The 26,984-nt window shown below is 31.1% G+C and overlaps 6 protein-coding genes across 8 annotated transcripts; 4 read left to right on the top strand and 2 right to left on the bottom strand.

Moving 5' to 3' along the window:
- The first annotated feature begins 3,612 nt into the window (after positions 1-3,612).
- On the top strand, positions 3,613-5,265 carry LOC124532826 (synaptosomal-associated protein 29). Its single transcript, XM_047107916.1, has one exon. It carries the CDS (start codon positions 3,834-3,836, stop codon positions 4,629-4,631), a length of 798 nt encoding a protein of 265 aa, XP_046963872.1. The 5' UTR covers positions 3,613-3,833; the 3' UTR covers positions 4,632-5,265.
- Positions 5,266-5,444: 179 nt separating this feature from the next.
- LOC124532825 (gastrula zinc finger protein XlCGF57.1-like) lies at positions 5,445-7,220 on the bottom strand. The gene is made up of 2 exons (XM_047107915.1): positions 6,673-7,220; positions 5,445-6,593 (listed from the first exon to the last, which is right to left on the bottom strand). The coding sequence occupies exons 1-2, from the start codon at positions 6,841-6,843 to the stop codon at positions 5,559-5,561; spliced, it is 1,206 nt and encodes a 401-aa protein (XP_046963871.1). The 5' UTR covers positions 6,844-7,220; the 3' UTR covers positions 5,445-5,558.
- Positions 7,221-9,604: 2,384 nt separating this feature from the next.
- LOC124532742 (eukaryotic translation initiation factor 3 subunit C) lies at positions 9,605-14,225 on the top strand. The gene is made up of 7 exons (XM_047107797.1): positions 9,605-9,763; positions 9,911-10,028; positions 10,591-11,008; positions 11,170-11,549; positions 11,631-12,914; positions 12,989-13,282; positions 13,397-14,225. Exons 2-7 carry the CDS (start codon positions 9,936-9,938, stop codon positions 13,565-13,567), a joined length of 2,640 nt encoding a protein of 879 aa, XP_046963753.1. The 5' UTR covers positions 9,605-9,763; positions 9,911-9,935; the 3' UTR covers positions 13,568-14,225.
- A 635-nt stretch (positions 14,226-14,860) lies between these two features.
- On the top strand, positions 14,861-16,991 carry LOC124532872 (ubiquitin-conjugating enzyme E2 L3). The gene is made up of 4 exons (XM_047107985.1): positions 14,861-15,075; positions 15,252-15,347; positions 15,421-15,607; positions 15,679-16,991. The coding sequence occupies exons 1-4, from the start codon at positions 15,049-15,051 to the stop codon at positions 15,831-15,833; spliced, it is 465 nt and encodes a 154-aa protein (XP_046963941.1). The 5' UTR covers positions 14,861-15,048; the 3' UTR covers positions 15,834-16,991.
- LOC124532871 (histone deacetylase 8-like) lies at positions 16,752-19,250 on the bottom strand. 2 transcript variants are annotated; one of them, XM_047107982.1, is made up of 8 exons: positions 19,059-19,250; positions 18,790-18,979; positions 18,564-18,705; positions 18,376-18,482; positions 18,118-18,310; positions 17,873-18,045; positions 17,597-17,797; positions 16,752-17,275 (listed from the first exon to the last, which is right to left on the bottom strand). In XM_047107982.1, the coding sequence occupies exons 1-8, from the start codon at positions 19,137-19,139 to the stop codon at positions 17,049-17,051; spliced, it is 1,314 nt and encodes a 437-aa protein (XP_046963938.1). In that variant the 5' UTR covers positions 19,140-19,250; the 3' UTR covers positions 16,752-17,048. The 2 variants fall into 2 exon arrangements, with proteins under 2 accessions (XP_046963938.1, XP_046963939.1); XM_047107983.1 differs by having other exon boundaries at positions 17,687-17,797.
- A 409-nt stretch (positions 19,251-19,659) lies between these two features.
- Positions 19,660-24,989, top strand: LOC124532782 (histone-lysine N-methyltransferase PR-Set7). Of its 2 annotated transcripts, XM_047107854.1 has the most exons (7): positions 19,660-19,794; positions 19,890-20,060; positions 20,702-20,804; positions 20,875-21,295; positions 22,822-23,012; positions 23,850-24,062; positions 24,521-24,989. In XM_047107854.1, exons 2-6 carry the CDS (start codon positions 20,051-20,053, stop codon positions 24,055-24,057), a joined length of 933 nt encoding a protein of 310 aa, XP_046963810.1. In that variant the 5' UTR covers positions 19,660-19,794; positions 19,890-20,050; the 3' UTR covers positions 24,058-24,062; positions 24,521-24,989. The 2 variants fall into 2 exon arrangements, with proteins under 2 accessions (XP_046963810.1, XP_046963809.1); XM_047107853.1 differs by having other exon boundaries at positions 19,667-20,060.
- Positions 24,990-26,984: the final 1,995 nt, after the last annotated feature.

Raw genomic sequence — 26,984 nt, 5'->3', positions numbered from 1 at the left:
ATAACACTAGTTTGGATGCGTGACTTACTACGTTAAATACGAACTCTATTCTTCAAAGTATGTTGACAGCACTTGCTCAATATTATTTTTTATAAAATTTTTGTATCCCATAAATTATATAGTCTAAAATTTTTATGAAGACTTATCTTATAATGTTAAAAAATAAAGTACCCCGTTGCATTTATCTTATAAACTACCTAACGCATATTCATACGATGTTTACCAATAGATGGAATAATTCATGAGGGAAGTAGGTGTATCTTTATCAAGGTTTTGCGTAAATAGGATGTGATGATTTTCGAATATAACAAGAAAAAATAAATCTGCTATTTTTCTGGCTACCACAATTATTCAAAAGAAGCATAAAAAAGTTGAATGCCAATAAAACAAACAAAAAAAAGTAGAAACTTTCTTAATTACTCCCCTTTTGGGTAGTGTCTATGCATATCAGTGGAAAACAGCATGTCTTATCCTTTTATTTTTTATAAGTACTAATCAGAAGATTATGTAAAATGCACAAGAATTGTATTTTTAAGAATGTCCAATCCCAAAAGCAATCATTTAAATTCGAGATCAAGTAGATGCGTATCATCCAGGTATATTTTATTTCATGATAGGACTATGTAAATCTGCAAGTAAAAAAGCCCAGTTGAGAGGTACCACCATCAAAAACTGTACCGCCAAACAGCAATCTTAAGAATTTTAGCGTTCTGGTTGGAAGGTTGAGTAATACACGCACAAAGGACTTATGTCCTACGTCCATCTAAGTTTAAGTTGGTGGCGCAATGGCGATGGTAACATATAAACTTACAGTGCCAGTTATAGATTTTTTTTTTTTAATATATACCAAGCTTCAATTTCCATATTAGGTAATATACGACGGCGTCTCTTTATAAAGAGTATTTTAGTACTAACACCATAACGAAATATCGCGTCTATGGTAGCATAACAGTAATGGTATGGTACTTGGTAGAGCGTGAAAAAGTGTTTTGGAAGACTGATACATTTACAAAATTTGGGTTTTTATGAAGTAAAGTTTATTAATTAATCATTTGTTGGACTATATGTCAATGTTTATTACGAGATTTGAAAAAATGTAGTTGATTGGCTATCAATATAGCATTTTATTCATATGAAAAGTCAATATTCTCGAAATCGAATCAAAGTGTCTTTACATGTCAAAACAAAATGTCACCAACGATTAAAGATCTATTCACTATCGGAAGCGAGGCCTTTTCAAATCAAATCAAATCAATTTTATTCAAGTAAACTTCACAACAAAGCGTTTTTGAATCGTCAACAATTAAATACTACCACCGTTTCGGAAAGCAGCTTCTAGCGAGAAGAAAGGGCAAGAAACTCGCATAGTTGCTTTTTTTAAATAAACAGATTTACAATGCTGTTGTAAATGTGCAATTTACAGTAATTAGTGTCCTATGATAGAACCCGAGCCTAACTCCAGGCGTTTCTTTCTAAAAAGTACTCTTTTAATGAATAATAAGATTTATTTATTAATTTAGTCTTAATAAGCTTTTTAAATTTTAAGAATGGTAAATTGATTATATTTTCCGGTATCTTATTATATATGCGTATAGCATTGCCCAAAAACGTTCTGTTTACCGTATGCAACGGAAACTGGGGGTTACAAGTTTATTCTTATTTCTTGTATTAATAGTATGTATATCAGCATTGATGGAATATTTTTTTATATTCCTTTGTATAAACATTATATTATCATAAATATATTGTGAAGCAGCCGTTAATACACCAATTTCTTTAAATTTCTCGCGTAATGATGTCCTAGAGCTAATATTGTAAATATATCTGATAGCTCTTTTCTGTAGAATAAAAACGACTTCAATGTCTGCTGCATTACCCCATAACAACATTCCATATGACATAAGCCTGTGAAAATTACTAAAATAAACTTTTTTGTTTTCTAATTATTTTTATTGCATAAATGGCACTACTTAGTTTCCTTGCTAGGGTATACAAATGGGTGCCCCACTGCAGTTTGGAGTCAAGGTTTATCCCTAAAAAGACCTTTGATTCAACAAACTCAAGCCTTTCATTTTTCAAAATGATTGCAGAATGATTTGATTTGACATTTGGCAATGAAAACAAAACACATTTAGTCTTTTTGGCATTTAGTACTAAATTATTTATGTCAAACCAACCAAGAACCCGCGACAGAGCACTTATTTATGTCAAACCAACCAAGAACAGAAAAAAAAACAACTATGACGTTGTATGCTTACAACAACCAACCAAAAAAATATAAGATTTGTCATCTGCAAACAGTACAATATCGCAAGATTTTTTTTTACAAAATAAGGTAAATCATTTATATATATTAAGAACAAGAGAGTTCAAAAATTGAACCCTGTGGTACAGCCATTTGCGCCACAGCGCTATTTGATTTTGCACCATTAACCACAACCTTCAAAACTCTTTCATTAAGGTAGGAGGAAATGAATTTTAAATGCAGGGCCCCTGATACCATAATATTTAAGCTTTTCTAGAAGAATATAATGCCTAACGCAATCGATAGCTTTTGATAAGTCACAGAAAACTCAACAAATGCTAACCCGCATCAGTAGTCGAGCGACCTTTAGAGAAAACGAACTGTTGAGGATGTAATAGCTTATTCGAGTTAAAGTATAATAGCAATTGATTAAGCATGACTTTCTCAAAAATTTTACTGAATACTGGCAAAATAGAGATCGGTCTATAATTGTTTGGATCATTTTTATCACCGGATTTAAATAATGGGATTACTTTACTTATATCGGGAAAAATACCAGATTGTACACATTTATTAAAGATGATAGCTAAATAAGGAGCCGAGTCGACAATTACTTTGTTAATAATTGTAACTGATAAATCCCATAGATCACTGTTGTTTTTTAAGGTTTAATGTTTTAAATATTTTTAATACTTCGTACGGAGTTATACTCTCAAAAGAAAATTCTACCTCATTCTGGGGAACGTAACAGTTAAGTAAGCCTAAAGCGTCATTAGGTGACGCATTAAGACCTTTAGTAGGTAATATTCAGAGGAATATTAGAGAAATATTCTTCAAATTCATTGGCCACATCTAAATCTTTACATAAAATTTTGCCTTTTATACTAAGGGATAACTGCCCTGCATCAAACTTCAACCTACCTGTTTCCGAAATTATCATATCCCAAGTAGTAATCATTTTATTTTTAGATTTTAAGATTTTATTTTTAATTTGCAACGAACGAGCTGTTTGACAAACTTGTTTAAATAATTTAGAATATTTTTTAACAAAATTGATAAATTTACAATCACGATTATATTTCTTAAGTTCATATAGCTCATATAATTTATTTCGACTTATATAGATACCGGTAGTGGCCCAGTCTGAGAACTGCATTTCATTGTTTTGATAAAAAGTTTTTAACTGAAATACGTTAAATAAATTTAATTATTCTAAAGTCAGTCTGCAGATATAATCTATTTTTTTTTATCGCGTGTTGTGGACTCCACCCATGTAGCATTCACCTTCCAGATATAATCCCAGTAATCTGTAGTTTGTTGTATAGAGTTCTTGCTACATTTTATTATGATCTGTGGACCAAAGAGAACAGAATGACTACGTTTTACTGTGGACTTTATGGTTATTATTGCTAATAACAAGGCATAGGCAAATAGTGATTAATGATTGCAACCCCTTTGTGTAGTGAAACATTAGACAGTAAAATTTACAAGTTTTATATTTCTTATTTTGTGATGTTAAATTATAACTACTTATAATATTCGTTTATTAAAATCAGTTCAGTAGAGACCAAGAAACGGACATTTAACAATGGCAGGCCACAGGTACATCAGTAACACAACAAATCTATTTGAGGATGACGACGTAGACGACGACACCTTTGTTAACAGTTATAGATCAAGAATTCCACCACCACAACCAAAACCATCACCTTCACCTTACGTCGCCGAATTAGAAAGGCAAAGACAAACCATGTTAGAGAAGCAGAAAGAGATCGAACAGCGTACACTCGATTCCTCAGTCAGAAGTATAGGTTTGCTGCGTGAGTCTGAGCAAATCGGGATTGCAACTGCTGAAGAACTCACTCGCCAACGCGAGCAACTGCAAAACACTAATAGAAGACTCGACGAAATTAACACAAACTTGAGCTATAGTCAAAAACACCTAAACGGTATTAAGTCGGTTTTTTATGGGTTTAAGAACTATTTGTCAGGTAAATCGGACCAAACGCCCACTAAGAGTCAGGTATCTCCAAGTTCCAGTAGTTCTAAAGCAGGAAATAGTAGCAGAGTAGATGATACATTATACAGCATGAGTGCCAGTGAAACTGACAACTTTACGAATCACCCGTCAACTCGTCTGAGAGGACTAAACCAGCAAGTCTCTGCTGAACCAATATCAGATACTCAGCGCATAAATAAAATGTTAGATGCAAACTTAGATGAGATGGTAACTCACATTTCAAGATTAAAAGGTCTGGGAATGGCTCTTGGAGAAGAAATTGAGCAACAGAATCATCTTATAGATGAAATCCATGATAAGGTTGATGTTGCAGATATAAAAATTGGTCATCAAAATAAGCAAATGAATAAACTTTTAGGACAATAATTAATGTCTACAAACTGTTAACTTTTTATGAGACCATAAATGTCCTACTTTGTATAGAATTATATTAATTTTGTTTATGATAAATAAAAGAATTTATAATATATATTATTAATTACAATTACACATCATTTATTTGTAAATAAGGGGATACATTATGGCTATATACAGTACATGTTATATAATACAAGCATAGTTCTAATTAAAAAGGAAAACAATGGTATTAAAATATTGTCAACGTCAAACAGTATGGGTGTGTTATCTCATTAATTAATTCTGTTAACATACATAAGCTTATCAATACAATTTACTGTAAAAAAATCATTTTGTAAATAAAATATAAGTATTAATATATTTATTAATAAGTTGTAACCACTATTGGGAAATAAATATGAAATTTACACACATGAAAAAAGTTAGGCTAATTTGACTCAACATGTTCTGATGAAGCAAAATTCTGTATTTGAATTACTACTTTTAAATTTTACCTTGAAATTTTGCTTTTGTTTTTCTCCAATAGTTTTATTTTGAATATTTAATATTGATCATTGCATTCCTTTTTTGTTAAATGAATGTTTATTTGTAGTAAACTTGCATGCTTATAAAGGTGAAACTGTAATAAATTCCATATAAATAAGTATTTGTTTTATTTGATTACCATATTTTATGTGCATTTATGTTAATTATAGTATTAAAATAAAAATCTTTACCAACAACACAAAATAAAGTTTGAAGATGCTGATTAATCTTTGAAGATGGTCTATTAACATTAAGAAACTGATGACTAAATTGACAGGTAAAATAAAAATCTTTGGGTAGATTTATTTTTATATTTATAATTCAATAATTAGTATCTAATCAACATTATAAGTAAACTTTAAGAGATGTAAGCATGTTACAGTTAAGAAAAATTGCAATTGCAAAAGCAATTTAATTTTTAGTATCATGTGCCCGCATGTGTTTTTGCAAAACTCTTCTATTTGATAGTTTTTTGTCACAAATGCTGCATGAAACTTTTGTGTTTGTGTGAGATTCCTTGTGGACCTTCAAACCTGAAGAAGTGGCAAATCCTTTAAAACATGTATCACATTTGTGTGGTCGATCCACTGTGTGAGAATGAGCTATGTGTACCACTAATGAATGTTTTGTAGCAAAGTTTCTATTGCAGTCTTTATACATACAAACAAATGGCTTTGGCTTTTCTTGACCTAAATGGCTCAGTCTATGAGCTCGCAAGTAAGATGCCCTGGTGTATGACTTAGAACAATCGGAACAAGGAAATTCTTTTAATCCTTTATGACTTTTAATATGCATCATTAAAGTTGACTTTGCTGTAAACCTTTTACCACATGTAACACAAACAAATAACTTCCGATTGCTAGAATGCGCTACTCGAAAGTGTTCTTTCAATGATTGTCTAGACTTATATGTTTTATTACAGAAACCACACTTGAATTGGTTAACATCAATATGAGATAATAAATGTTGTCTCAGGCCACTGGATGTGTGAAAACCTTTGCCACATTTAGGGCAAAGATATCTCCGAAAATCATTATGCTTAGCCATGTGATACCTCAAATTATGTACTCTGGTGAAGGATTTGGAACATAAACTACATGTATATCTCTTGTCTCCCTCCTTTAAAGGAAGTCTTTCAGTAGATGCTATTTCAGTCACTGGAGGCAAAGGTGTGAGTTCCTTACTTTCAGATACTTCTGGCTCAAAATCAATTGATGGATTATGACTAAAAAGAGGAACATCATATTCATGATCTTGGTATACAACGTTTATATCTATCGAATCAATATCAGATCGAGGCAATTGGTTTGAGGTTGATCTGACGGTAAATATTTGAGAAAGGGTTACATTCGCTTTTAAACAGTTTAACTTAAAGTTATAAGCAAGTAAAGCGGTAGATACACATGATGCACACATTCCTTGAGGCCAGTTTTCTTCATCATTATTCTGAAACAACGTAAAAATATACGAATATGAAAAATTACTTAAAAATTTGAAAGCTACTGGATGAATGAATGTTACATACTTCCAAACAATTTAAAAAAACCAATATATCAATTAGTTTAATTTTATTCATTTCGTGTTCAATCAAGTCTTGAATATTCATAAACATTGTGGGATCATTAGCATCTAGCTCTCCTAAACATGTTCGACATATGTTTTTTGTAAGACGTAAAATTAAATTTGTGAACTCCATGTTAGTTTTTTATTTTAATATTATATTCAATATCGCCGTATCATATAACTCAATCCACCGCATTCTTACTTAATTGAAGATATAGATAATAAAATGCATGTTTAATTTGCTGTAATCGTAGATTAATGAGTACTTATATAGGTAACGTTATAGTAATAATCACTTTTTTTTTATGAAACTCCTTAATTCTATATTTCTACATGTAAAATATTTCATTTAAATTAAAATGTGAAAACTTGGGCCTATTTGTTTGACATTCCATAGCCATAGATTATATAACACAACACTATTTAATATAATATGTAAACGATTTTATTAAATAAATGTGGAAATTAATCAGCACAAGTGTTGCAGCTACGTATACTTTGCCTAACTCCAGTGATACCAACTACCACAAAATGATACCCTAATGTCGTATAAAAATCTCTTATGTCGGCGTTTTAAATATTTATGAGAAATAATTTCAATTTAATTGCATTTTTATGGATGCATTTCATACAATAACATACCTAAAGTAATAATATTAACAATGAACAATAAAATTAAGCAATATTTATCGTCCTTTTCTTATAAATTAATATACCCCCTTAAAAAAAGGTCATGTACATCTTAATGGCTTCTCTGCCTAAATATATAGCAGAGAACACTAACAGTCTAACATCCGACTGCAGAATCAATGTACCCATCGAGTGATTGCTTAAAACCAACACACAAATTTTTACACATATTTATGATTAGGAGAATTTATATCTACCAGGTTGCCTACCAAAATGTGGCCGCTAGTATTTTTAATGAAATTATTGATAATTCATATTGCGTCAAAAACTTTATTGACTTGTTTTTTCAATAAAATGTCATCTACTTTACGGCAAAAACTATAAAGACTCTGAAAAATCATGGTTTACGCCTGGCCGCACCTCTTCACAACCAGGTGTACACAGATATGATTTTGTTACGTTTATACACTCGAAACGAAATGTATACATCAATTAAAGCTATTTTTTTTTGTTTATTATGATATACGGTTGCCTAATAAATCTGGCTGCAAATGAGGGTTGCTGGCTGTTAAAGATAGTAATGTTTCGACTCAACGCACATTTCACCGTGCTGGAAATCTTTAAAACAAAAAATTATTATTTTTGTATTTAAAAAAAGATTACATTATGAAAACAGCTTACTTATTATATACGAAAGAAATAAAACTGGAACGGATTTTTTTATAGACAAAAATATTAATAATATTTAGATATAAATAATTAATGTAACACGAATAATATAATAATCTATCTACTTACAAATAACTGTTGATAAATTGTTAAATTATTATAGAATTCTATTATACGACTTAATTTATCAGAGCTGGGTTAAACCAGCTTGGCTTTAAAGCCAAGGCTATATGCTTGGGACCATCATAGAATAGGAGAGACTTTTAAAACAAAAAACATGTCAATTTCTATGAAAATGATTTTATTTAAGATTGTTTATATATAACATAACCATGCGTTTTGAATTTTTTAAAAAGAATGAAAAAGAAGATTTAAGATAGGCGCACACTGAGGCGGGCCGCAACGCATAACAAAAATGCTCCTGAATCAGTTTCATACATTTTGTATGGGCTATCGCACACCTCAGGCTGGCCGCGACGGGCCGCATCGCAACGCATCGGCGCATCTCTAGCCAGGCGTATTTTTGCGGCGATGTTATGCGTTGCAATGCGGCCCGTCTCAGTGTGCGTTAGCAGACGCAATAAGTAGACGGCTGAATGAGTGCTGTTCGCGAATTACCATAATTATTTAATAAAAATAATTAATAAAACAGAAACCGAATCATTAACAATATTTATTCAGGTATTTTTTTATAGTACTAAAGTTTATTATTTTCTTTAGTAGAACAGTACAAGGAATTGTACGACCTACAACATTCCAAATATGGTGATGTACAGAGAAGGAATAATATGGGAAGAGATAGGCGGAATCATAAAACAACATATTAAAAAAAAAGCTCTTCGTCAGAACTATCCATCTTCTTCGATTGCCAAAACCTGACTGAATTTTATAAAATATTGGGTTGCGGTGCGGCCCGATGCGCCTGCTATATGCTTTGGCGCAATTTTGCAATGCGATGCGTTGCGTTGGCTATAGTTTGCGCGAGCCTTTAAGGTGTAAAAGGAATTTATTTTATATAAACTTATTCAAACGTTTAATTATTTCATATACAGCTTAATTTATTTGAAAAATAATAAGGTCTTGCGGCAACAATGAAAGACCTACTTTGTTGCCCTAGAACCTTCAGGCCTCTAAATCCTGTTTACAGCATATACTGCACTGAGCCACAAGAAGGACGTTGCTTACTTTTCAGATTAATCTAAATACTACTATGAAACAAACACATCTTTTCATATTATAAGTTTAATGACAGTGTAGTTGTTAGAGTAGTCCTAAGAAAAAGTCGTTTCATTATTATTCCTACAAAATATGTAATAACTCAATAATTCCTTTTTCCATGAAGTATTATATTTTTTTTAACGTTACATATATTATACCACTATACAAGTCTTAGATAAGTTTTGAAAAAAGTTAAATTAAACGTAACATATTCTATAATATTATAGGAATACTGCTCTTATGACTGTAAAGATATTTATGCTAATTAATTTAAATTCATAGTTCGATGGTAAAAAATAACATTAGCAATTGCAACAAATTTAACATAAGCACTTCGCCAAGGACCATATCTATAATATGATTTTGTATCTATGGACTTTAGCTTTAGCAAGTGGCAACTTTCTCACACCTTTTTGACGTGTTGAATGCGTCGTGGGTGAAAAGTTGATCTTTAAATCTTAATTATTTCCATATTAATGGAACTGTTTCTTGTTAATGGTGTTTAAAATATATATCGGATTAATAAATTGTATAAGGTAAAATATTTTATCGGCTTACTTAAAATATTATAACCTAAACTTGGAAAGTGGTTAACACACTATTTTCACATTAAAATTCAAAGTGATTGTGTATATTCAATTTTTTTATTGTTATATTTTTAAAATTAAAGTTTCTATTTCCAGTTAAACATTTATTACACTAATAATCATGAGTCGGTTCTTCGCTACTGGTACAGACTCTGAGTCTGAAAGCTCAACTGAAGAGGAGGTGATAGTACGAGCGCCAGCACCGGTTTATACGGTAATCTTATATGTATTCATTAAATTTGTATGAAATTCATAGAGATTGTAAGGAAAGTAAACAAGATGTTTCAGTACCATATTGCTTACTCATGATAAGAAACACTTGCAAATTACACCACAAATAAAATTTAAAAATGCAGCTATTCTTCATTTAATAAAATTAAAATTTCCTATGAATTTATTAAGTTTTTACCATTTTTATTGATAGTAGAGAAACTGTATTTAATAACTCATGTGAACTGTAATATAATTATTAAATATTAATTGATAAAATATATTTATGCTTAATCATTTAAAAAAACATTTCTGAAAAGCAAATCATCATCCAATTTGTGTGCACTCATATCTATAATAATATTACTTACAAAATCTACATACAAAATACAATTCCGTATCCATATCAACAAGATTTTTTTTAATGCAATAACAACACTTAATTACAGACAGAAATAAATTAATAAATATTTTTAAAAAGGGAATACTTACGCAGACAGTGTTTAATTTACTGATAAGAATTTTGACTAATCAGTATTTTGATTAAAACTATTTTCATCATACAGTTCAGTGACGATGAAGAAGAAACGAAGAGAGTTGTGCGGTCAATGAAAGAAAAGCGATATGAGGAGTTGGAAGCTATAATACATACTCTCCGCAACCATCGTAAGATTAAAGACTACTCATCAGCTTTGGCTTCATTTGAAGAACTTCAGAGGGCTTATACTAGAGCTGCTCCTGTAGTTTTAAAGGAAGAGAATGGAATTGCCCCAAGGTTCTTTATCAGAGCCTTAACTGAATTAGATGATTGGGTCACTGGGGCTTGGAATGATAGGGATGCTAGGAAGGCCTTATCTAAAGGGAACAGCAAGGCATTAACTTCCTTGAGACAAAAGTTGAGGAAGTATACAAAGGACTTTGATGCTGAAATTTCTAAGTTTCGGGAAAATCCAGACATGCCCGATGATGATGATGAGCGTAAAGGTAATTATTCATTTAGCCTGGAAAATAACTCCAGTCCTGTGTTATATTAATTATAGTATAAGTTACATACTATTACTATAATAATATTTGTAAATCTGTGAACAATTTTTTTATTTATTTATTGTTAATTATTTAATATTAATTTGGTTTTTCCACTTAAGATACCTCCTCCTCGGATGAGTCAGATGATGAGGATAAAGTAAAAGAAAAGCCAAGAATTGCCCGCTCTCCTGAGGCTCCTCGTAGACCTCCCCCTCAAGATGATGAGTCTTCTGATTCTATGGACTGGGGTTCTAGTTCATCTGATTCAAGCTCGAGTTCTGATGATGAGACACGTGGAGCTGCAACTTTAAGGGAAAGATTTTTGAAACGTGCCACTGAAAGAGATGATGATGAAGAAAGGGATAGACGTCGTGTTAGGCGTGAGAGACGTGAGCGTGCTGGTAAAATCAGTAAGAAGGATCAAGCTGATGATGGTGGTGAATGGGAGACTGTAAGAAAAGGTGCTGCTACATCTGATAAGCCCAAGATGTTTGCAAAGGTAATATTTTGATTTTGTTATTTAAATTTATATAAATTAAAGAAATAAGTATTTCTGTAATATGTTTTTTTCTCAATACAGGATAGCGATATTGATGCAGCTCTTGTAGTTAAAAAGTTAGGTGAAATTAGCGCTGCACGTGGTCGCAAGAGGACTGATCGTCGCGCACAACTAGAACTACTTCATGAACTGCGTACCGTCGCGCAACAGCATAACCTCGGAGATGCTCTACAGCTTAAATTACGTGCTGCGACTGTTGCAGCACTCTTTGATTACAATCCTAAAGTTTCTGATGCAATGAAACCCGAATATTGGTCAAGACTCGTTGAAAATGTGGATCAGATGGTTACTCTTCTGCTTTCCCACGATGATATGATGCTCAGTGAAACTATTACTGAAGACAACGAACAACTTGTCACTGCGCCATTTAAAGTACGTGGCTGTTTGCTTACAGCCTTAGAACGCTTAGATGATGAGTTTACTAAGCTATTGAAAGAATGTGATCCTCATTCAAACGAATATGTAGAAAGATTAAAAGACGAAGTACGTGTTTCAACACTTATTGATCGCGTGTGCCAAGTCGTAGAACGCGACGGAACGCCTCAAGAAATTTGTCGCGCTTATCTTCGTAAAATTGATCATCTTTACTACAAATTTGATACACGTGCTATGAAAAAGGATCTTCAACCGGGTGAAGAAACTACCATTAAAAAGATGGAACGCTTATGCAAGTATATTTACGCTAACGATGACAGTGATCGTTTACGAACCCGTGCCATTCTGTCGCACATATACCATCACGCCCTGCATGATAACTGGTTCCAGGCCAGAGACCTCCTGCTTATGTCTCATCTCCAAGAGAATGTACAACACTCGGATCCGAGCACACAGATATTGTATAACCGTACGATGGCAAACTTGGGCCTATGCGCATTCCGTCGTGGTAACGTTAAGGAAGCTCACGGCTGTCTAGCCGAGCTCATGATGACCGGAAAACCTAAAGAGTTACTTGCACAAGGTTTGTTACCGCAGCGTCAGCACGAACGTTCAAAGGAACAAGAAAAAATTGAAAAACAACGTCAAATGCCTTTCCACATGCATATCAACCTTGAGTTACTCGAATGCGTGTACTTAGTATCGGCTATGTTAATTGAGATTCCGTACATGGCAGCTCATGAATTTGACGCTAGACGTCGTATGATAAGTAAAACTTTTTACCAAAACCTGCGTGCCAGCGAACGTCAGGCTCTCGTTGGACCACCAGAGTCTATGCGTGAACATGCCGTGGCAGCCGCTAGGGCTATGCGGCGCGGTGATTGGCGTGCTTGCCTTAATTTCATTGTTAACGAGAAGATGAATGCTAAGGTAATAATAACTTAATCAAAATTACTATCTAATGATAACTTATTTGTTGTTAATAAAATATCGTTTGATTTTAGGTATGGGATCTAATGGTTGGCGCTGATAACGTACGCGCAATGTTGGGACGCCTTATTAGGGAAGAATCACTTCGCACTTACCTATTTACATATGCGCATGTCTATGCGTCCTTGTCGCTCCGGTCACTAGCAGACATGTTTGAAATGCCAAGACAGAGAGTACATTCTCTTGTGTCTAAAATGATTATTAATGAAGAATTACTGGCTTCATTAGATGACCCAAGTGAATGTGCTATTTTACACCGCTCTGAACCAACGAGGATGCAAGCTCTTGCATTACAACTTGCAGATAAGGTCAGTTACATTAAAATCATTATTTTTGTTTCGATTAATCATTACAAAAATCTTTTGCAATTTTATTTATGATGTAAATAGAATTATATTAACATTTTCTTCATCATCATGCAGGTGGGCAATCTGGTTGACTCAAACGAGCGTATATTCGAGAAACAGGGGTCGTTCTTCCAACGAGGTGGGGCACCACGGGGGGAGGGGCGCCAACGCGAGCGCCCGCGCGACGGGTGGGGCCGACGTCAGCGCAACCGTCGCCGCGACGACGAACGCGGACACGAAGATTAATTCCTATACACGCAACTCCTTACATCACCAACGGCTGCTGGAACATAAGAGGGAAAAAACGCCTACCCGATTCTATATATTATAAGAAAAATCACATGAATGACACAGGTTGCTCTCACTCAAAACAAAATAAAAAAAGTCAAAGTATGGATATCGTTGAATCCAATAGAGTAAAAAAAATACAAAATCCATTAGCTTCTGATGATTTCAATACAAATTGTGACAAAAATAGTAAAACAACAGAGGAAATATCTAATACTGTTACTAAAATGAATATTGCATCTGCTGTCTATCTGTCTGCAAATTATATCTTATATTTGTCGCGCCCATCTTGTTTATATTTTATACATTGTGTGTTGTATGATTGTAAGGAACCCAAAATAAAAGTTCTTATAACAAATTTATTTTACAAAGGTGTATAGCGCTCTTCCGACTGTTTGTTTGAAAAAAAATGAAATAACATTTCCCACTAAATTCATATGACGAAACTACAAAAATTAACAATTAATTTTTTTTTTATAATACAAAGTATCTTTTTACGTCTTACATCATCAGTGCCTTAACTCTGACGATATTTGTAGCAAGTTTTTTATTATATGTATATATATGCTTTTTACATCTTGAAGAATGGTAAAATAAGTTTTTCTTTCTAAAATGTTATTGTATTTCATTAGCTACCACGCAGTGCGGAAGAGCGCTATAAAAGCAAAATGTGTCTCAAAAGTTATTCATGCTCTAAATGGAGCATAAGGAATGATGTGTTAAAAAATATATATATATGATATAAATTATGTATCAGAATAAGCTTGTTTCATTTATATGGTAACTAATTAAAACCTATATTAGCTTTAATTTCATACTTTAAATTATTAAAACGTTTCTTCTTATAATTAAATCGTAAATAAAGCCCGTATAAGACGTTTGGAAAAATTTAATGCTTTGCGTAACAATATCATACACCCTTAATTAGATGAACTGAAATACTCTATGTATCTTTTATTTTTTTGTATATGTTTTAATGATATTTGTTAGGTATTGACTTTTTGGATACGGATAAGAGTATAAGATCTAGCTAACTGCGAGAATTTCGGATCTCGTTATGAATTTACCCATTTCAGTACGAAAAATGAAACGAAATTATTTTAGACACACACAGATATTGGATTTTAGTCCAATAATTATCCATCTTAAATTTTTGTTTGATATGTTTAAAAAGTCATAGAAAAATGTTGTAATAATTATTACTTGAGAAAAATTTAGTTACTATAAGTTGATGCATATAACGAAACGTATTCAATAATGGCGGCCATCGAATTTGCAGCGGGACGGAGGTGAACATATCACTGACATTTTAATGAGTCATATTTTCGGTGTTACGAACTATGTTGTTTATGCGGATATCTACTTAAAGCTGCGTTAATTTAAAAGATTTAATATATTTAGTATAATATTATTGAAATCTGTTAACTCAATTAAATACAATGGCTGCAACCCGAAGACTACAAAAGGTATTTATACTAAATTATAGTACTTATCTTGATCGGTAATCGAAAATATTCCGATAGTAAAATAAAAAAAAAGTATATATTACAAAGTATATTACAATACAGCTACAAATTTCTAGTTATATTTTGGAGTTTTCGTAAGTAGGACTAAATTATTTGACGATACACTTTACTTTCAGGAACTAAATGATATAAGACAGTCAGGACTGAAATCATTTAGAGACATCCAAGTTGATGAATCAAATATCCTAACATGGCAAGGATTAATTGTTCCAGTGAGTCTCCTCATAATATTTATAAAATATGTTATAATCTCAACCAATATATTAATAATAAATAATGTTTTAGGACAACCCTCCCTACAACAAAGGTGCATTTCGTATTGAGATTAACTTTCCTGCTGAATACCCATTCAAACCTCCTAAGATAAGTTTTAAAACAAAAATCTATCACCCAAATATTGATGAGAAAGGCCAGGTCTGCCTTCCTATTATCAGTGCTGAAAATTGGAAGCCTGCCACAAAGACTGATCAAGGTAAGATTGATTCTAGGATTCTTATATTTTTTATTGTGATAAATGTTATTTTTATTGTGTTTTGTTTTTAGTAATTCAAGCTCTAGTTGCTCTTGTTAATGACCCTGAGCCTGAACATCCCCTGCGTGCTGAGCTTGCTGAGGAATTTCTCAAAGATAGAAAAAAGTTTACAAAGAATGCAGAAGAATTTACTAAAAAGCATAGTGAAAAGCGGCCTACTGATTAAATATGTCATTTCATTGAAATTACAGCACTTATACATCTAATATAACTGGAGTACTTGTTTGCCGAGTTGGGCTATTTGTGACAATATTTGCAATTTACCAAAACCATTTTATTACATGATTAATAAATGTCAATAATAGAATAAGGGCTGCTTTTTATGGTTAATCAATCAATTATATATAAGATGATGTTCATTTTAGTACCAAAATTCAAAAATATAACAAATAATGTTTCCTTCCAGTACAGGTTCTCTAATTAAATTAGAAAAAAGTAATAAGAATGCTGTATTTTCAAAATATGTTATGCTACAAGATATACTTTTAAGATCGACACATTGCTTGCAAAATTTGAGCACCAATAATATGAACAAAGAATTTTTTGCCAGTTACTGTCTTAAGATATGCTTATCAAAATTATTGGACAGAATTATAATTTTTAAGATTCAATTAAAATGAAAAACATTTTCGTTTTATTTGCTTGATATATTTATTTAAATTTTTATTTACCTGTTTAAAAAACAAAAAATCAGCTATACTTTTAATAAAAAAATATATGATAATAGTGACACTTAAGCTTTCGTTATTTCTAAATTATGTTGTATCTAAATTTAATGTCCCGCATTTTTATTTATTTCATTTGATATTGAACATATATGATGTTTTTTATTGTTCCATGTGTAATATTTCTATAAATAAATAAGTGAAAGTTATAAAGCCAATAAAAACAAACATACAGCTTGCACTTTAGTTATTTATTTTATGACAAAAAAAACTTGAGTTGATTCATTAACATTTTCCAGTCATTGTCACCTTGTTTTTACTGTTTCCAGGTATATTTTTAGAATGTATCCTTTCAAAAAGCATTTATAACTGTATTATAGAATATTGTATTATGCAAATGGTCTTTGAAGTGCTTAGTATTGTTCGTTAGTGTTTTACTAGTGTGCACTTGTTGAAATGGACATGTGATTTTTAATCTATTAATTTTCAATAAGGTGTATTTTAACAACTTTAAGATTGTTATTTAATATAACATGCAAATGGGTTATCTATATTTTTTTCCAGTTTATTAATTTTCCGCATTCAAATCTATGTATCAGTTATTGGTTGCTGAGTATTCAGTAAGAGAATTTGAAATATATATATTTTTTCATTTATCATTTTATAATTTATATTTTTAGCCTATCTTCCAATAGTTACAATATTATTTTTATCTTTTAATCAATGAAGTCATACACATCATTGGGATTTGTTAATTTATTATCAAAATTCATAATGAGAGAAGCTTTTTCATTTTGAACATTTCTTAAAACTAATTGTTCTTTTAATATGGAATCTCTTTTTGCTTCATGTGAATTATCATCATGTAATTCAATTTTTCTTCGTTTTTTTATTGGCTCTTTGAAATCCTCTTCATTATGATTCAAATACCGATATAAAGTTCCTGCAACATAAATATTTTGCATTGAACTAACTGCCTACTATTATCAATATTATGACTTAATTTAACTCAATATGAATGTACTTTAATTTTTTTTTATAAAATATGTATAAAATTGAAGCTAAAATAAGTTAATTCTTGATATTTATACCAGAAAACATCTTTGCAATTTTATAATATATTATGTACATTACAGAATACTATTTCAACATTAAATTATATATATGTTTCTTCTTCAATCTCTTTTAATGATTAAAGTTACCATTTTTATATGATTTTGACAAAAAAAAAAACATTTTAATTAAAATTGCAAATAAAATATACCTTTTACAGTAGTGACACATTCATCAACATATTTTTTTGAATTTAGATCTTTTGTCAATAATGGCTGTATATTTAAAGTATAATCACTACCATATTGTGTCCAAAAACTATGTTCTGGGATATTATCATCTAATTTTTGATCAACTACTAGTGCAGTGATTGAAGTCCACAATCTAGCTGCATTGGCATGGTTATAACCACCTGAAAAAAAACATCAATCAAACATTCATTCGTTCCTTTTGATATAAATGTATGCTAAATGCTTAAAATACTTACCTCCACCTAAAAGCAGTGTAGGTTTCATTACATTAAGAACTTCTTTAATACATAAACAGTATCCATCCAAAGTAAGACCTGCACCTCCGTGCGAATCCCTGGCAAGAGCATCAGCACCACATTGAACTACTATTGCGTCAGGCAGAAAACTTGAATATACCATTGTAAATACACTAAAAGAAGAAAGAAATGTAAACAATATTCATAAAAAAATATATATAATACTCGCTAGCATTTAAGCTTACCTATCAAAAGCATTCACAAATGTATCATCAGAGTATAAGGCATGGAATGGAATATTACAAGCATAGCCTTTGCCATTTAATCTCCCAATGTCTTCAATTTTGCCGCTACCAGGATAAAAACCAGGTTCATATTTATGGAATGACAAAGTAAATACAGATTTACTTAAATTGTAAGCATCTTGAACTCCATTTCCTATTAAGAAGATCGTTTAGAATTATGTATATTTATAATTATGATATGCAAATTCAACTATTTACCGTGATGAACATCCAAATCTATATAAAGTATTTTTGAAAATTTTGTCCTTAGTTTTTCAATAGCGATAACTATATCATTTACATAACAAAACCCTTCTGCGCCATTTCTGAAACATTTGTCTATTACTTCATCTTAATTAATTAATTTCAATTACATTGCATTCACTTATAGATTTTTAATGAGGTACTTATGAGCATGATGCCATCCTCCACACCAATTGATAGCTATATCGGCCATATTCATTACAAGACATTTTGCAGCTGTTAGTGAACCTCCTGCTATTGAGGAAATACTGTTATACATATCAGAATAGGGTGGACAGTCGTACCCTGAAAAAAAAATATAGTTCTTAATTTTCATCACCATTGAAATTTTATGGGAAAATTTTAGTGAAATAAAAAAAATATATTTACCTAAACCAAACTTTTCATCTTTAGCGGTAATAACGTAATCGTCTTCTATATGAGTAAAACTTTTCAAATGATCCAAATATAATTCAGAATGAAAAAGTTTTAATTCAGAATAACTAGCTGACTGAGATCGAATTACTTTTATGTGATTTAAAAGACCATATGCTGTTATAAGACTGTGAACCATAGAAGCCTGTAAAATATTTGAATTAATATCAAAATTCCAAACATTGAGTAGAAAATAAAACAGTACAAGAATTAATACTACTAACTCGACCGAGTACTGCCGGTAACCGATCGCTGAATTGTATTAAATCTTGTTCCCAAATATACGCTACTTTTCTTTTATTCATAATTTGGTATTTTAAATATTGAACGAATACATAAACAGCATAAAAGGTTTCCAACGTTTTATATGTTTTGACATTCGACAAATAAACAAATGGATGGCGCGAACAGTGAAGTTGAACAAATGTCAAATTAGGCGTTTAGGAGTGCATTACTTTATGCCAAACGGAACGAAAAACTATCAATAAATTAGTATATAATTATAGTCGCTAAAAATATTTTTAAATAACACTGTTATATAAAGTTACAAAATGCGATTCCAAGTAAATTAATTTTAAAATAAAAATAATATTATATTTTTTGGATGTCATGTATGTGTTTGTTTGTTGTTAGTTTCAGAAACAAAATACATGTACCAATATATAAACTGATGTTAGGGTTACACGTTATTTTAATTACATTATTTACGGTACTATCGGCAATCCCGTTATGTAAGTATGATTTTGCTTTGATTTTTCTATGCGAGGGTCACTTATCTGTGGACTGTCTTTCCGAGTGTGTTGTACCTATATAATTATTGTTAATCTGTTTGGCCAGAGACATAAAGTGAGTTTAATTTAAAACTCTTATACACTCTGTGAACTAAAGCGTCCATTTTCTAAAAAGAAGTATCAATTTTGACAATAGAAAGCAATGTTTTACCGATTTTAACTAATTTTAGTGAGTGAATAATTTATAAAATACGCCAAATAATCCTATTTTAATTATACAATATTTTTTTGGTTACGTGTCATAATTAAATAACATATTTTTAGATGTTGAACATAAACTCATCTAATATGACAAGGTCTATTACAAAACATTTGTAATTCGAATCTATATGATCTGTCTAGTTTTGTTTGTATGGGGTTAAGTTAAGTATACCTTCGATGGTGTTTTTGGATTATGAAACAGTGATTTTCAAGTTCAAGTGGAAATGGTTCGAGGTTAGTATATTCTATTTACATAAATAAACATTGCATGCTGCTATGATATGCTTAAATCTAATTCTTTGTTACCGTTTCGGTTAAGTAGGATTTTTTTTGTACAAGTGGTGACCGCTGTATATTACAACCACCATACTTTACCATGCGTTTCCGGTATTTAATAATTTTAATTTGTAATGCAATGCATACTCTACCCTCCTATAAAATAAAATGATTTGTGGGGTCGCAACTATTATTTAAAGTGTATTTTCATAATTTGATTACCTAGGTAATAAATAAAAAATAAAATCAGTTTGATGATCATATAGCAATCACACTATAATATTGGATATGGTAATATAAATTAAAAACCTATTTAAATTCTTAATGTTTTAAGAAGGTAGTTTAGTAATGACTTCATTAATATACACATACAAAAAAAATAATCACTGCTTTTTTTTTTTAATTATATAGACATAGTTATGTGCCTTATCACAGTAAGGTTAATTGTTAGTGGGCTAAGAGAAATTAGTATAAAAATCTTCTTATCTTTAAAATGTGTTGTGAAGACATTAGTATATCAAGATAATTATTATTCATACAAACACAAACTTTCATATATGGAAATGATTTATTAATTGTTCATAATTCAATTATTTCAGTTAATAGCTTAATGGCCTCCCAAGAAGGTGTAAAAACACCTCACAGGATTGAATTGTGTGAAGAGAAACAAGTTAAACCAGCAAAGAATTATAGAAAACGCAGGTAATTTATTTAAAAAAAAGTGCTATTTTTATAATGTCAAAAAATTTTATTAATATTATTTCTAATGTAGGATTATTGTGACTGCACCTCTAAAGACTGAAAATGAAGAATTAAACTCTGAACCTCTCATAAAGAAGACGGACTTAAAATCAAAACCATTAAAGGCTTCCAATGGTATTACAAACATGACGAATGGCAACTCAGCAAGATCAAGGGCGGCCAGAGCTGCTGCTCGATCTGCCGAGAGTCACAAACTCACAGAATATTTCAAAGAAGAACTTAAAAGTCCTAAAGTAGAACAACTTCCTCCATCGCCTCAATTAGAAAAAAATATTAAAACTGAGCATAAATTAAGTGGTAATACAAATCACAAACTCACTGAGTACTTTCCTGTAAGAAGGAGTGTAAGAAAAACATCTAAATGTGTAATGGCAGAGAAAATGAGAGATTTGGAGAGAGCAATCAGAGAGCAAAGGGAAGATGGTCTTCAGGTAAACTTATTCTCCTATCATTCAGTCTATTAATACAGATTAAAAATAAAATATGATTCCTAAACATCTTCAACTTTAATTCTATAAATAAATTAGAATTATTTAATAATAAAGAAGGATATTATTAAATAATATTATAATAATTGTATTATTCAAGATAATTTATATAAACATTCTTTATGGAAATTTTTAGACAGTGATTTATTAATTACATTTCATAATATTGGTAGATTAAAGAATGTATACAAAATTTTAATCTTTTAATAACTCTTTGAAGTGCAACAGATAAGATTCAAGATTTAAAAATAAAAAACAATGTTCAGACAACATTGTAGATGTTTGGTATAATAATATTTATATACATACTAACAAGTAGTAATTTTTTTATCTAGTATAATTTAATAAGATAACTCTTCTTTTGTTTTTTAATAATGTAGTTTTCTCAGAACTAGATATGTGGAAAGTGAACTGAAGTTATTTTTTCCACCTTTAAAAACAACATAAATGTAGGTTTAGTTACCTGGAAGTTAAAACACAATTAACAGAAATATCGATTATGAATAAAATCATTATATTTAAACACATCAACTACAATAACAGCCTATAAATTCCCACTGCTGGGCTAAAGGCGTCCTCTCCCTTTGAGGAGAAGGTTTTGGACATATTCCACCACGCTGTTCCAATGCGGGTTGGTGGAATACACATGTGGCAGAATTTCTATGAAATTTGTCACATGCAGGTTTCCTCACGATGTTTTTCCTTCACCGCTGAGCACCAGATGAATTATAAAGACAAATTAAGCACATGAATCAGCGGCGCTTGCATGGGTTTGAACCCGCAATCATTGGTTAAGATGCATGCTTTTTAACCACTGGGCCATCTCGACTATTAAACACATAACTAAAATAATTTGTCACAATTAAATTTTTCTATTTTTATATGATTGACATAGAAACTAAAAAATAATTAAATACATGATATACTGTTACGGGTTTATTATCCATTAATATTTTAATATATTATTAAAAAATTCATAATACTACTTAGTATGTTAAAATTCACGTACAAATTTGTACATCTATGATTTTCAATAATTCATAATTTCCAAATTGTTTAACAATGGTTTGTAATATACTAAATATTTGCTTAGCATCAATGATATTCTAATAAACAGATATGTTATATCCATACAGCATACTAAACAACAGAAAAAAGTGTGCCGCGCCGGGGACCGTTTATTTTAGTTTATTTTTACATTTCGTTAAAAGTAAAAAGGATAGCTTGATAAAAGCAATAAGTAAAAGGAATAACTAGATGTTTTAATTACGCAAAACGTATTACTACGTAATTATGATGGTTGATATATGATCAACTAAAGGCAAACGTCCCAATTAAGACGTTTTCTAATCTTCACTTTTTGCGCGTTAATAACATATCTGTTTACTAGAACATCATTGCTTAGAATCATACATATTAAGCACAAATTGTTATATATAACAATTATTAAGAATTCATTTGTTTCTCAGGTTGCGTCTTTCGACGGTAAAGGTCGCGGCGTGATCGCAACCCGCCCGTTCGGACGCGGTCAGTTCGTGGTTGAATACTCTGGGGAGTTAGTGGGAGTTGCAGAGGCTCGTGAGAGAGAACGTAAATATGCTCTGGACCCGAGTGCCGGCTGCTATATGTATTATTTTCGACTTCAAGATCAACAGTATTGGTGAGTTCAATTTTATGTGAGATCTATCTATCGATATGTTTTTTTTTTTTTTTTTTAATTAATCAAAAAAGGTTTCATTCTTCAAGTAGCTGTTACAACTAACAAGTATTAAATTTAAAGCTAACACTGGTTCGAAAATATATCCCTGTAAAAAATGTATAAATGAACATCAATCAATATTATTGTCCTGTAAAGCCTAATTATCCACTGTTAAAAAGTTTAAAAGTAATTGGCATCACCGCCTTTATACAAAAAAGATATATTAACCTATATTGAATGTTTCATCTCATTAGGTAATGGTTGCATTGTAACTACAATACAAGGTTTTGTTTATGTGTAGTAATAAAAAAATATGTATATTTATTTATTAGAACATATTTAGTATGTCTTTTTATGTCTAGTATATTGCTGGACTACAGCTCCTAAAAAAAAGACAAGAATTTATAAAAAGCTTTGTATTTTGGCCCAGTGGTTAGAACACGTGCATCTTAACCGATGATTGCGGGTTCAAACCCAGGCAAGCACCGCTGATTCATGTGCTTAAGTTATCTTTATAATTCATCTCGTGCTCAGCGGTGAAGGAACACATCGTCAAGAAACCTGCATGTGACAAATTTCATAGAAATTCTGCCACATGTGTAATCCACCAACCCGCATTGGAACAGCGTAGTGGAATATGTTCCAAACCTTCTCCTCAAAGGGAGAGGAGGCCTTTAGCCCAGCAGTGGGAATTTACAGGCTGTTGTGGTTGTATTTTGAGTTGATTATGCAGCAAATTTATTGTTAATTTTAATAAAGAAAACATGATACTAAAAAAAATGTAATTGGAATTTTCAGTATCGACGCGACGGCCGAAACGGGTCGACTGGGTCGGCTAGTGAACCACTCCCGGAACGGCAACCTGCTCACCAAGGCGCTGTGGGTGGACGGGCCGCGCCTCGTGCTGCTGGCCGCGCACGACATCGCGCCGGGCGAGGAGCTCACCTACGACTACGGCGACCGCTCCAAGGAGTCGCTGCGACACCACCCCTGGTTGGCTCTTTGACCTGGGTAAGGGACTGCTTGTATTCTATAAGTAATATGATATGATGATGTTGGATTGAAAAGTACCCCTTAAAACTAATGAAATAAGGGCTACATTCTTTTGAACGTTGCCTGTTATTAGTATGGTTTTGTTAAGTCATGAACTAGGATCTTCAATATTAAATTTATTGTATTAGATCAATATAATATGTGTATGATATTGTTGAGGTTATAGTTTGTTGGGTGTACTTGCTGAAGGAAAATATTATGATGCGTATGATGGATATAAATCAGAGAAGCAGTATACTGACATTAGCTCCTAACAAGCTAGCTTGTCCAAACCACAGAAGTGGAAATCTTAGGTAGAGTAGGACATATATAAGCTGTTATTATTAGTTTTCTTTTATATAGACTTATCATATGAGTATGTCATAATAACAATTAAAATATTAAAATAATTAATTTTACCAACTTTTTTTTTTCAGGACTGTATCAAGAAGCCTCAGTTGGACTTAAAACAAATATTTATTGATTTAACTTAGATAATATAAAGTTTGTTATAGAAGTTTTGTTTGAGATTGCATACTGCTATATTGTTAAGTAGTGAGATGAGTGGCCTAACACAAGTTATCTAAATGGTGTAGCTGCCTCGTGCGCGCCAAAACCACCTTTTGCCAACTCAAATTGTGTATATCGTATTTATATATACATGGTGTAATAATTTTGTCATTGTGTACTTTGAAATTGTGTCCTTAAAATAATATACATGATATGTACCACTCGATTCGCATGATGTGCATTGATCTTCAGTATTTTCAACATAATTACTACTTATGTAGTTAATAAATTGTTTAGCCAATTGTGCCTGCTTTGTAAGGCAGAGTCAACTGCTCAAATAAAATGTAATATCACATGTATTTTTGTTTTCTGAAAAGTTTATTTTCATAGTCATGATCAATTTTGTAGTTTGGGATGAAAATTTATGTGTTTTGTAGTATAATGAATATTATTGAATCACCAATGATAGCATTAGATTAAATATTTAAAAAAAAAACAACACAACCAAAAAATACTCAAGCAAACTTACACTACACTAATAATATAACATATAAACATTTTAACTTACATAATTAAACATTAACATAATATAAAAAGCAATTAGTTACAATATTTGGAACTTATTAATAAATTATAATATTACCAGAACTGAACTAAGTATGATAATTGCCACCGGGAAATAAGCTTAGAAACCTATGTAGATAGTTGACTCTGCCCTGTTCCCTGTTTATTGGTACTGCATAAGAGCACACTGCGTTATTCGTTTGTATCACATATATTATATAAATTTTGCGTTCAAATTAAGCATTAAAATATCGTCGAAAGTATTTGTTCAAAATAAGAAATATTTCACATAGTTATATGTGAGCTGCAGATATATGGTTTAAGTAAAACAAAATATGTAATGTCAGTATTTTATAAATTTTTTTTCATTTTTGTAATTTGTAAAAATTTGAATTATATTTAATATTGACAAATCGAAACTAGTGTAAATTAAAAATGTAACTTTTGGATACAGATCACTTCATTCAAATTAGTTTAATGTCCAATGTTTATTGTTTTAGTATCTTATGAAAAAGTTCCTGTTAGAGAACAGTTCATAATATATAAGTGATTTAGACGTTTAGTAAGGTACAAATAAATTTCATACAAAAACCACTCGTCTCTGACACACTGATCAAAGTCAGATCACTCAGAACTATCATTCGAATGAAATTAATTGATCTGAATTTGATCATCGTTTCAGAAACTAGTCTATCAATATATATTAGAAAGTAGAAACATTTTGAGAATTTTTTGAAGCATTCTAATAACATTAATTTAATGAAATACAGTGTTTTGAAATATCCCAAAGTATTTTTGTAACATATTGATGAATTTAAATCTGCTTACTTTCTGCACTCTAGTATTAGACATGTTTAATAATTATACACAGATTAAAAAACGAAATAATTAATGATTGTTGTATTTATAATTTTTGATTTTTATGTATTATTTAGTTGTGTTACAAATGTAAGGACTTTATTACTCAAATACGGTCAAGACACAAACTCTCGAATAGTTTACGTATTTATCACTAGTTTAGAACTACTTCGTAAGTAAAGTAATTTAATTATGTGAAAGACACGAGGTTGTAAGTGTTGCTTACTTATTAAAGAGAACATTTACGGAGTCCGTTGAGTTAATTAGCATTTGAATATTTTAAAATATTATTAGTTTTGTCAACATTATGAATATTTTGTTTTTGTTGCATTGTAATGAACAAATACCCACCTGAATAAGATCCATGTCGGTCGTCATCATTTAAGGGCGTTCTCTTACTATAACGCTTCACGAATACATTACACTAACAAATGGACGCCATATATTGTATCACTATTAAAACAATATATTCTGGATGGTGTTATTATCGCTATAAACGTCCCTACTTACCATTGTAACAAACGCTCTAATTAAATAAGTCTGTTCATGTCGTTTTATAAATTTAATTTCAAATGAACTTTTTCAGTCACGAGACTTTTATTAGTTGATTCTTGATAAGCGTTTGTGATAGAGGCTGCAACTTTTATGTCTAAGAGATATGTTGTCCCAGACTATGAAAATCATGGATAAAAGGTATTAAGAACAATCAAAACAATCAAAGATCATACTAATCGAATACGGATATCGATGGAGTATTGATCAATTTATAGACTGGGATAGCATAGCCATGTAAACTAGAAGAATTTTTAATACAATCAATTTTTTATAATTAATAAAGCTATTGTAGCCGGTGAAATAAATTCACTAAATTATATTTCGTAATAAGTGTTGATGTATTGCGAGCGGTTGCGGTTTGTCAGTCGTTGAAAATGTTTGCTACTTAGAATAAGGATCCTCGACTAAAGCTCT

Source organism: Vanessa cardui, chromosome 10 (assembly GCF_905220365.1).
Source record: "Vanessa cardui chromosome 10, ilVanCard2.1, whole genome shotgun sequence".
Taxonomy (NCBI): domain Eukaryota; kingdom Metazoa; phylum Arthropoda; class Insecta; order Lepidoptera; family Nymphalidae; genus Vanessa; species Vanessa cardui.
This window is presented reverse-complemented; position numbering and strand designations above follow the sequence as displayed.

What these genes read in the sequence shown, in the direction of transcription:
- LOC124532872 (XM_047107985.1), top strand. Translation starts at nt 15,049, where the DNA reads ATGGCTGCAACCCGAAGACTACAAAAG. An exon ending in CAACCCGAAGACTACAAAAG is followed by an intron (nt 15,076 to 15,251) that starts GTATTTATACTA and finishes CTTTACTTTCAG; the next exon opens with GAACTAAATGATATAAGACA. An exon ending in TGCCACAAAGACTGATCAAG is followed by an intron (nt 15,608 to 15,678) that starts GTAAGATTGATT and finishes TTTTGTTTTTAG; the next exon opens with TAATTCAAGCTCTAGTTGCT.
- LOC124532825 (XM_047107915.1), bottom strand. Translation starts at nt 6,843, where the DNA reads ATGGAGTTCACAAATTTAATTTTACGTCTTACAAAAAACATATGTCGA. An exon ending in TTTTTTTAAATTGTTTGGAA is followed by an intron (nt 6,594 to 6,672) that starts GTATGTAACATT and finishes ACGTTGTTTCAG; the next exon opens with AATAATGATGAAGAAAACTG.
- LOC124532742 (XM_047107797.1), top strand. Translation starts at nt 9,936, where the DNA reads ATGAGTCGGTTCTTCGCTACTGGTACAGACTCTGAGTCTGAAAGCTCA. An exon ending in CGCCAGCACCGGTTTATACG is followed by an intron (nt 10,029 to 10,590) that starts GTAATCTTATAT and finishes TTCATCATACAG; the next exon opens with TTCAGTGACGATGAAGAAGA. An exon ending in AGCCCAAGATGTTTGCAAAG is followed by an intron (nt 11,550 to 11,630) that starts GTAATATTTTGA and finishes TTCTCAATACAG; the next exon opens with GATAGCGATATTGATGCAGC.
- LOC124532871 (XM_047107982.1), bottom strand. Translation starts at nt 19,139, where the DNA reads ATGAATAAAAGAAAAGTAGCGTATATTTGGGAACAAGATTTAATACAA. An exon ending in AGATTTGGATGTTCATCACG is followed by an intron (nt 18,311 to 18,375) that starts GTAAATAGTTGA and finishes TCTTCTTAATAG; the next exon opens with GAAATGGAGTTCAAGATGCT. An exon ending in TACACTGCTTTTAGGTGGAG is followed by an intron (nt 17,798 to 17,872) that starts GTAAGTATTTTA and finishes GTTTTTTTTCAG; the next exon opens with GTGGTTATAACCATGCCAAT.
- LOC124532826 (XM_047107916.1), top strand. Translation starts at nt 3,834, where the DNA reads ATGGCAGGCCACAGGTACATCAGTAACACAACAAATCTATTTGAGGAT.
- LOC124532782 (XM_047107854.1), top strand. An exon ending in AAGAATTATAGAAAACGCAG is followed by an intron (nt 20,805 to 20,874) that starts GTAATTTATTTA and finishes TTTCTAATGTAG; the next exon opens with GATTATTGTGACTGCACCTC. An exon ending in CTTCAAGATCAACAGTATTG is followed by an intron (nt 23,013 to 23,849) that starts GTGAGTTCAATT and finishes TGGAATTTTCAG; the next exon opens with TATCGACGCGACGGCCGAAA.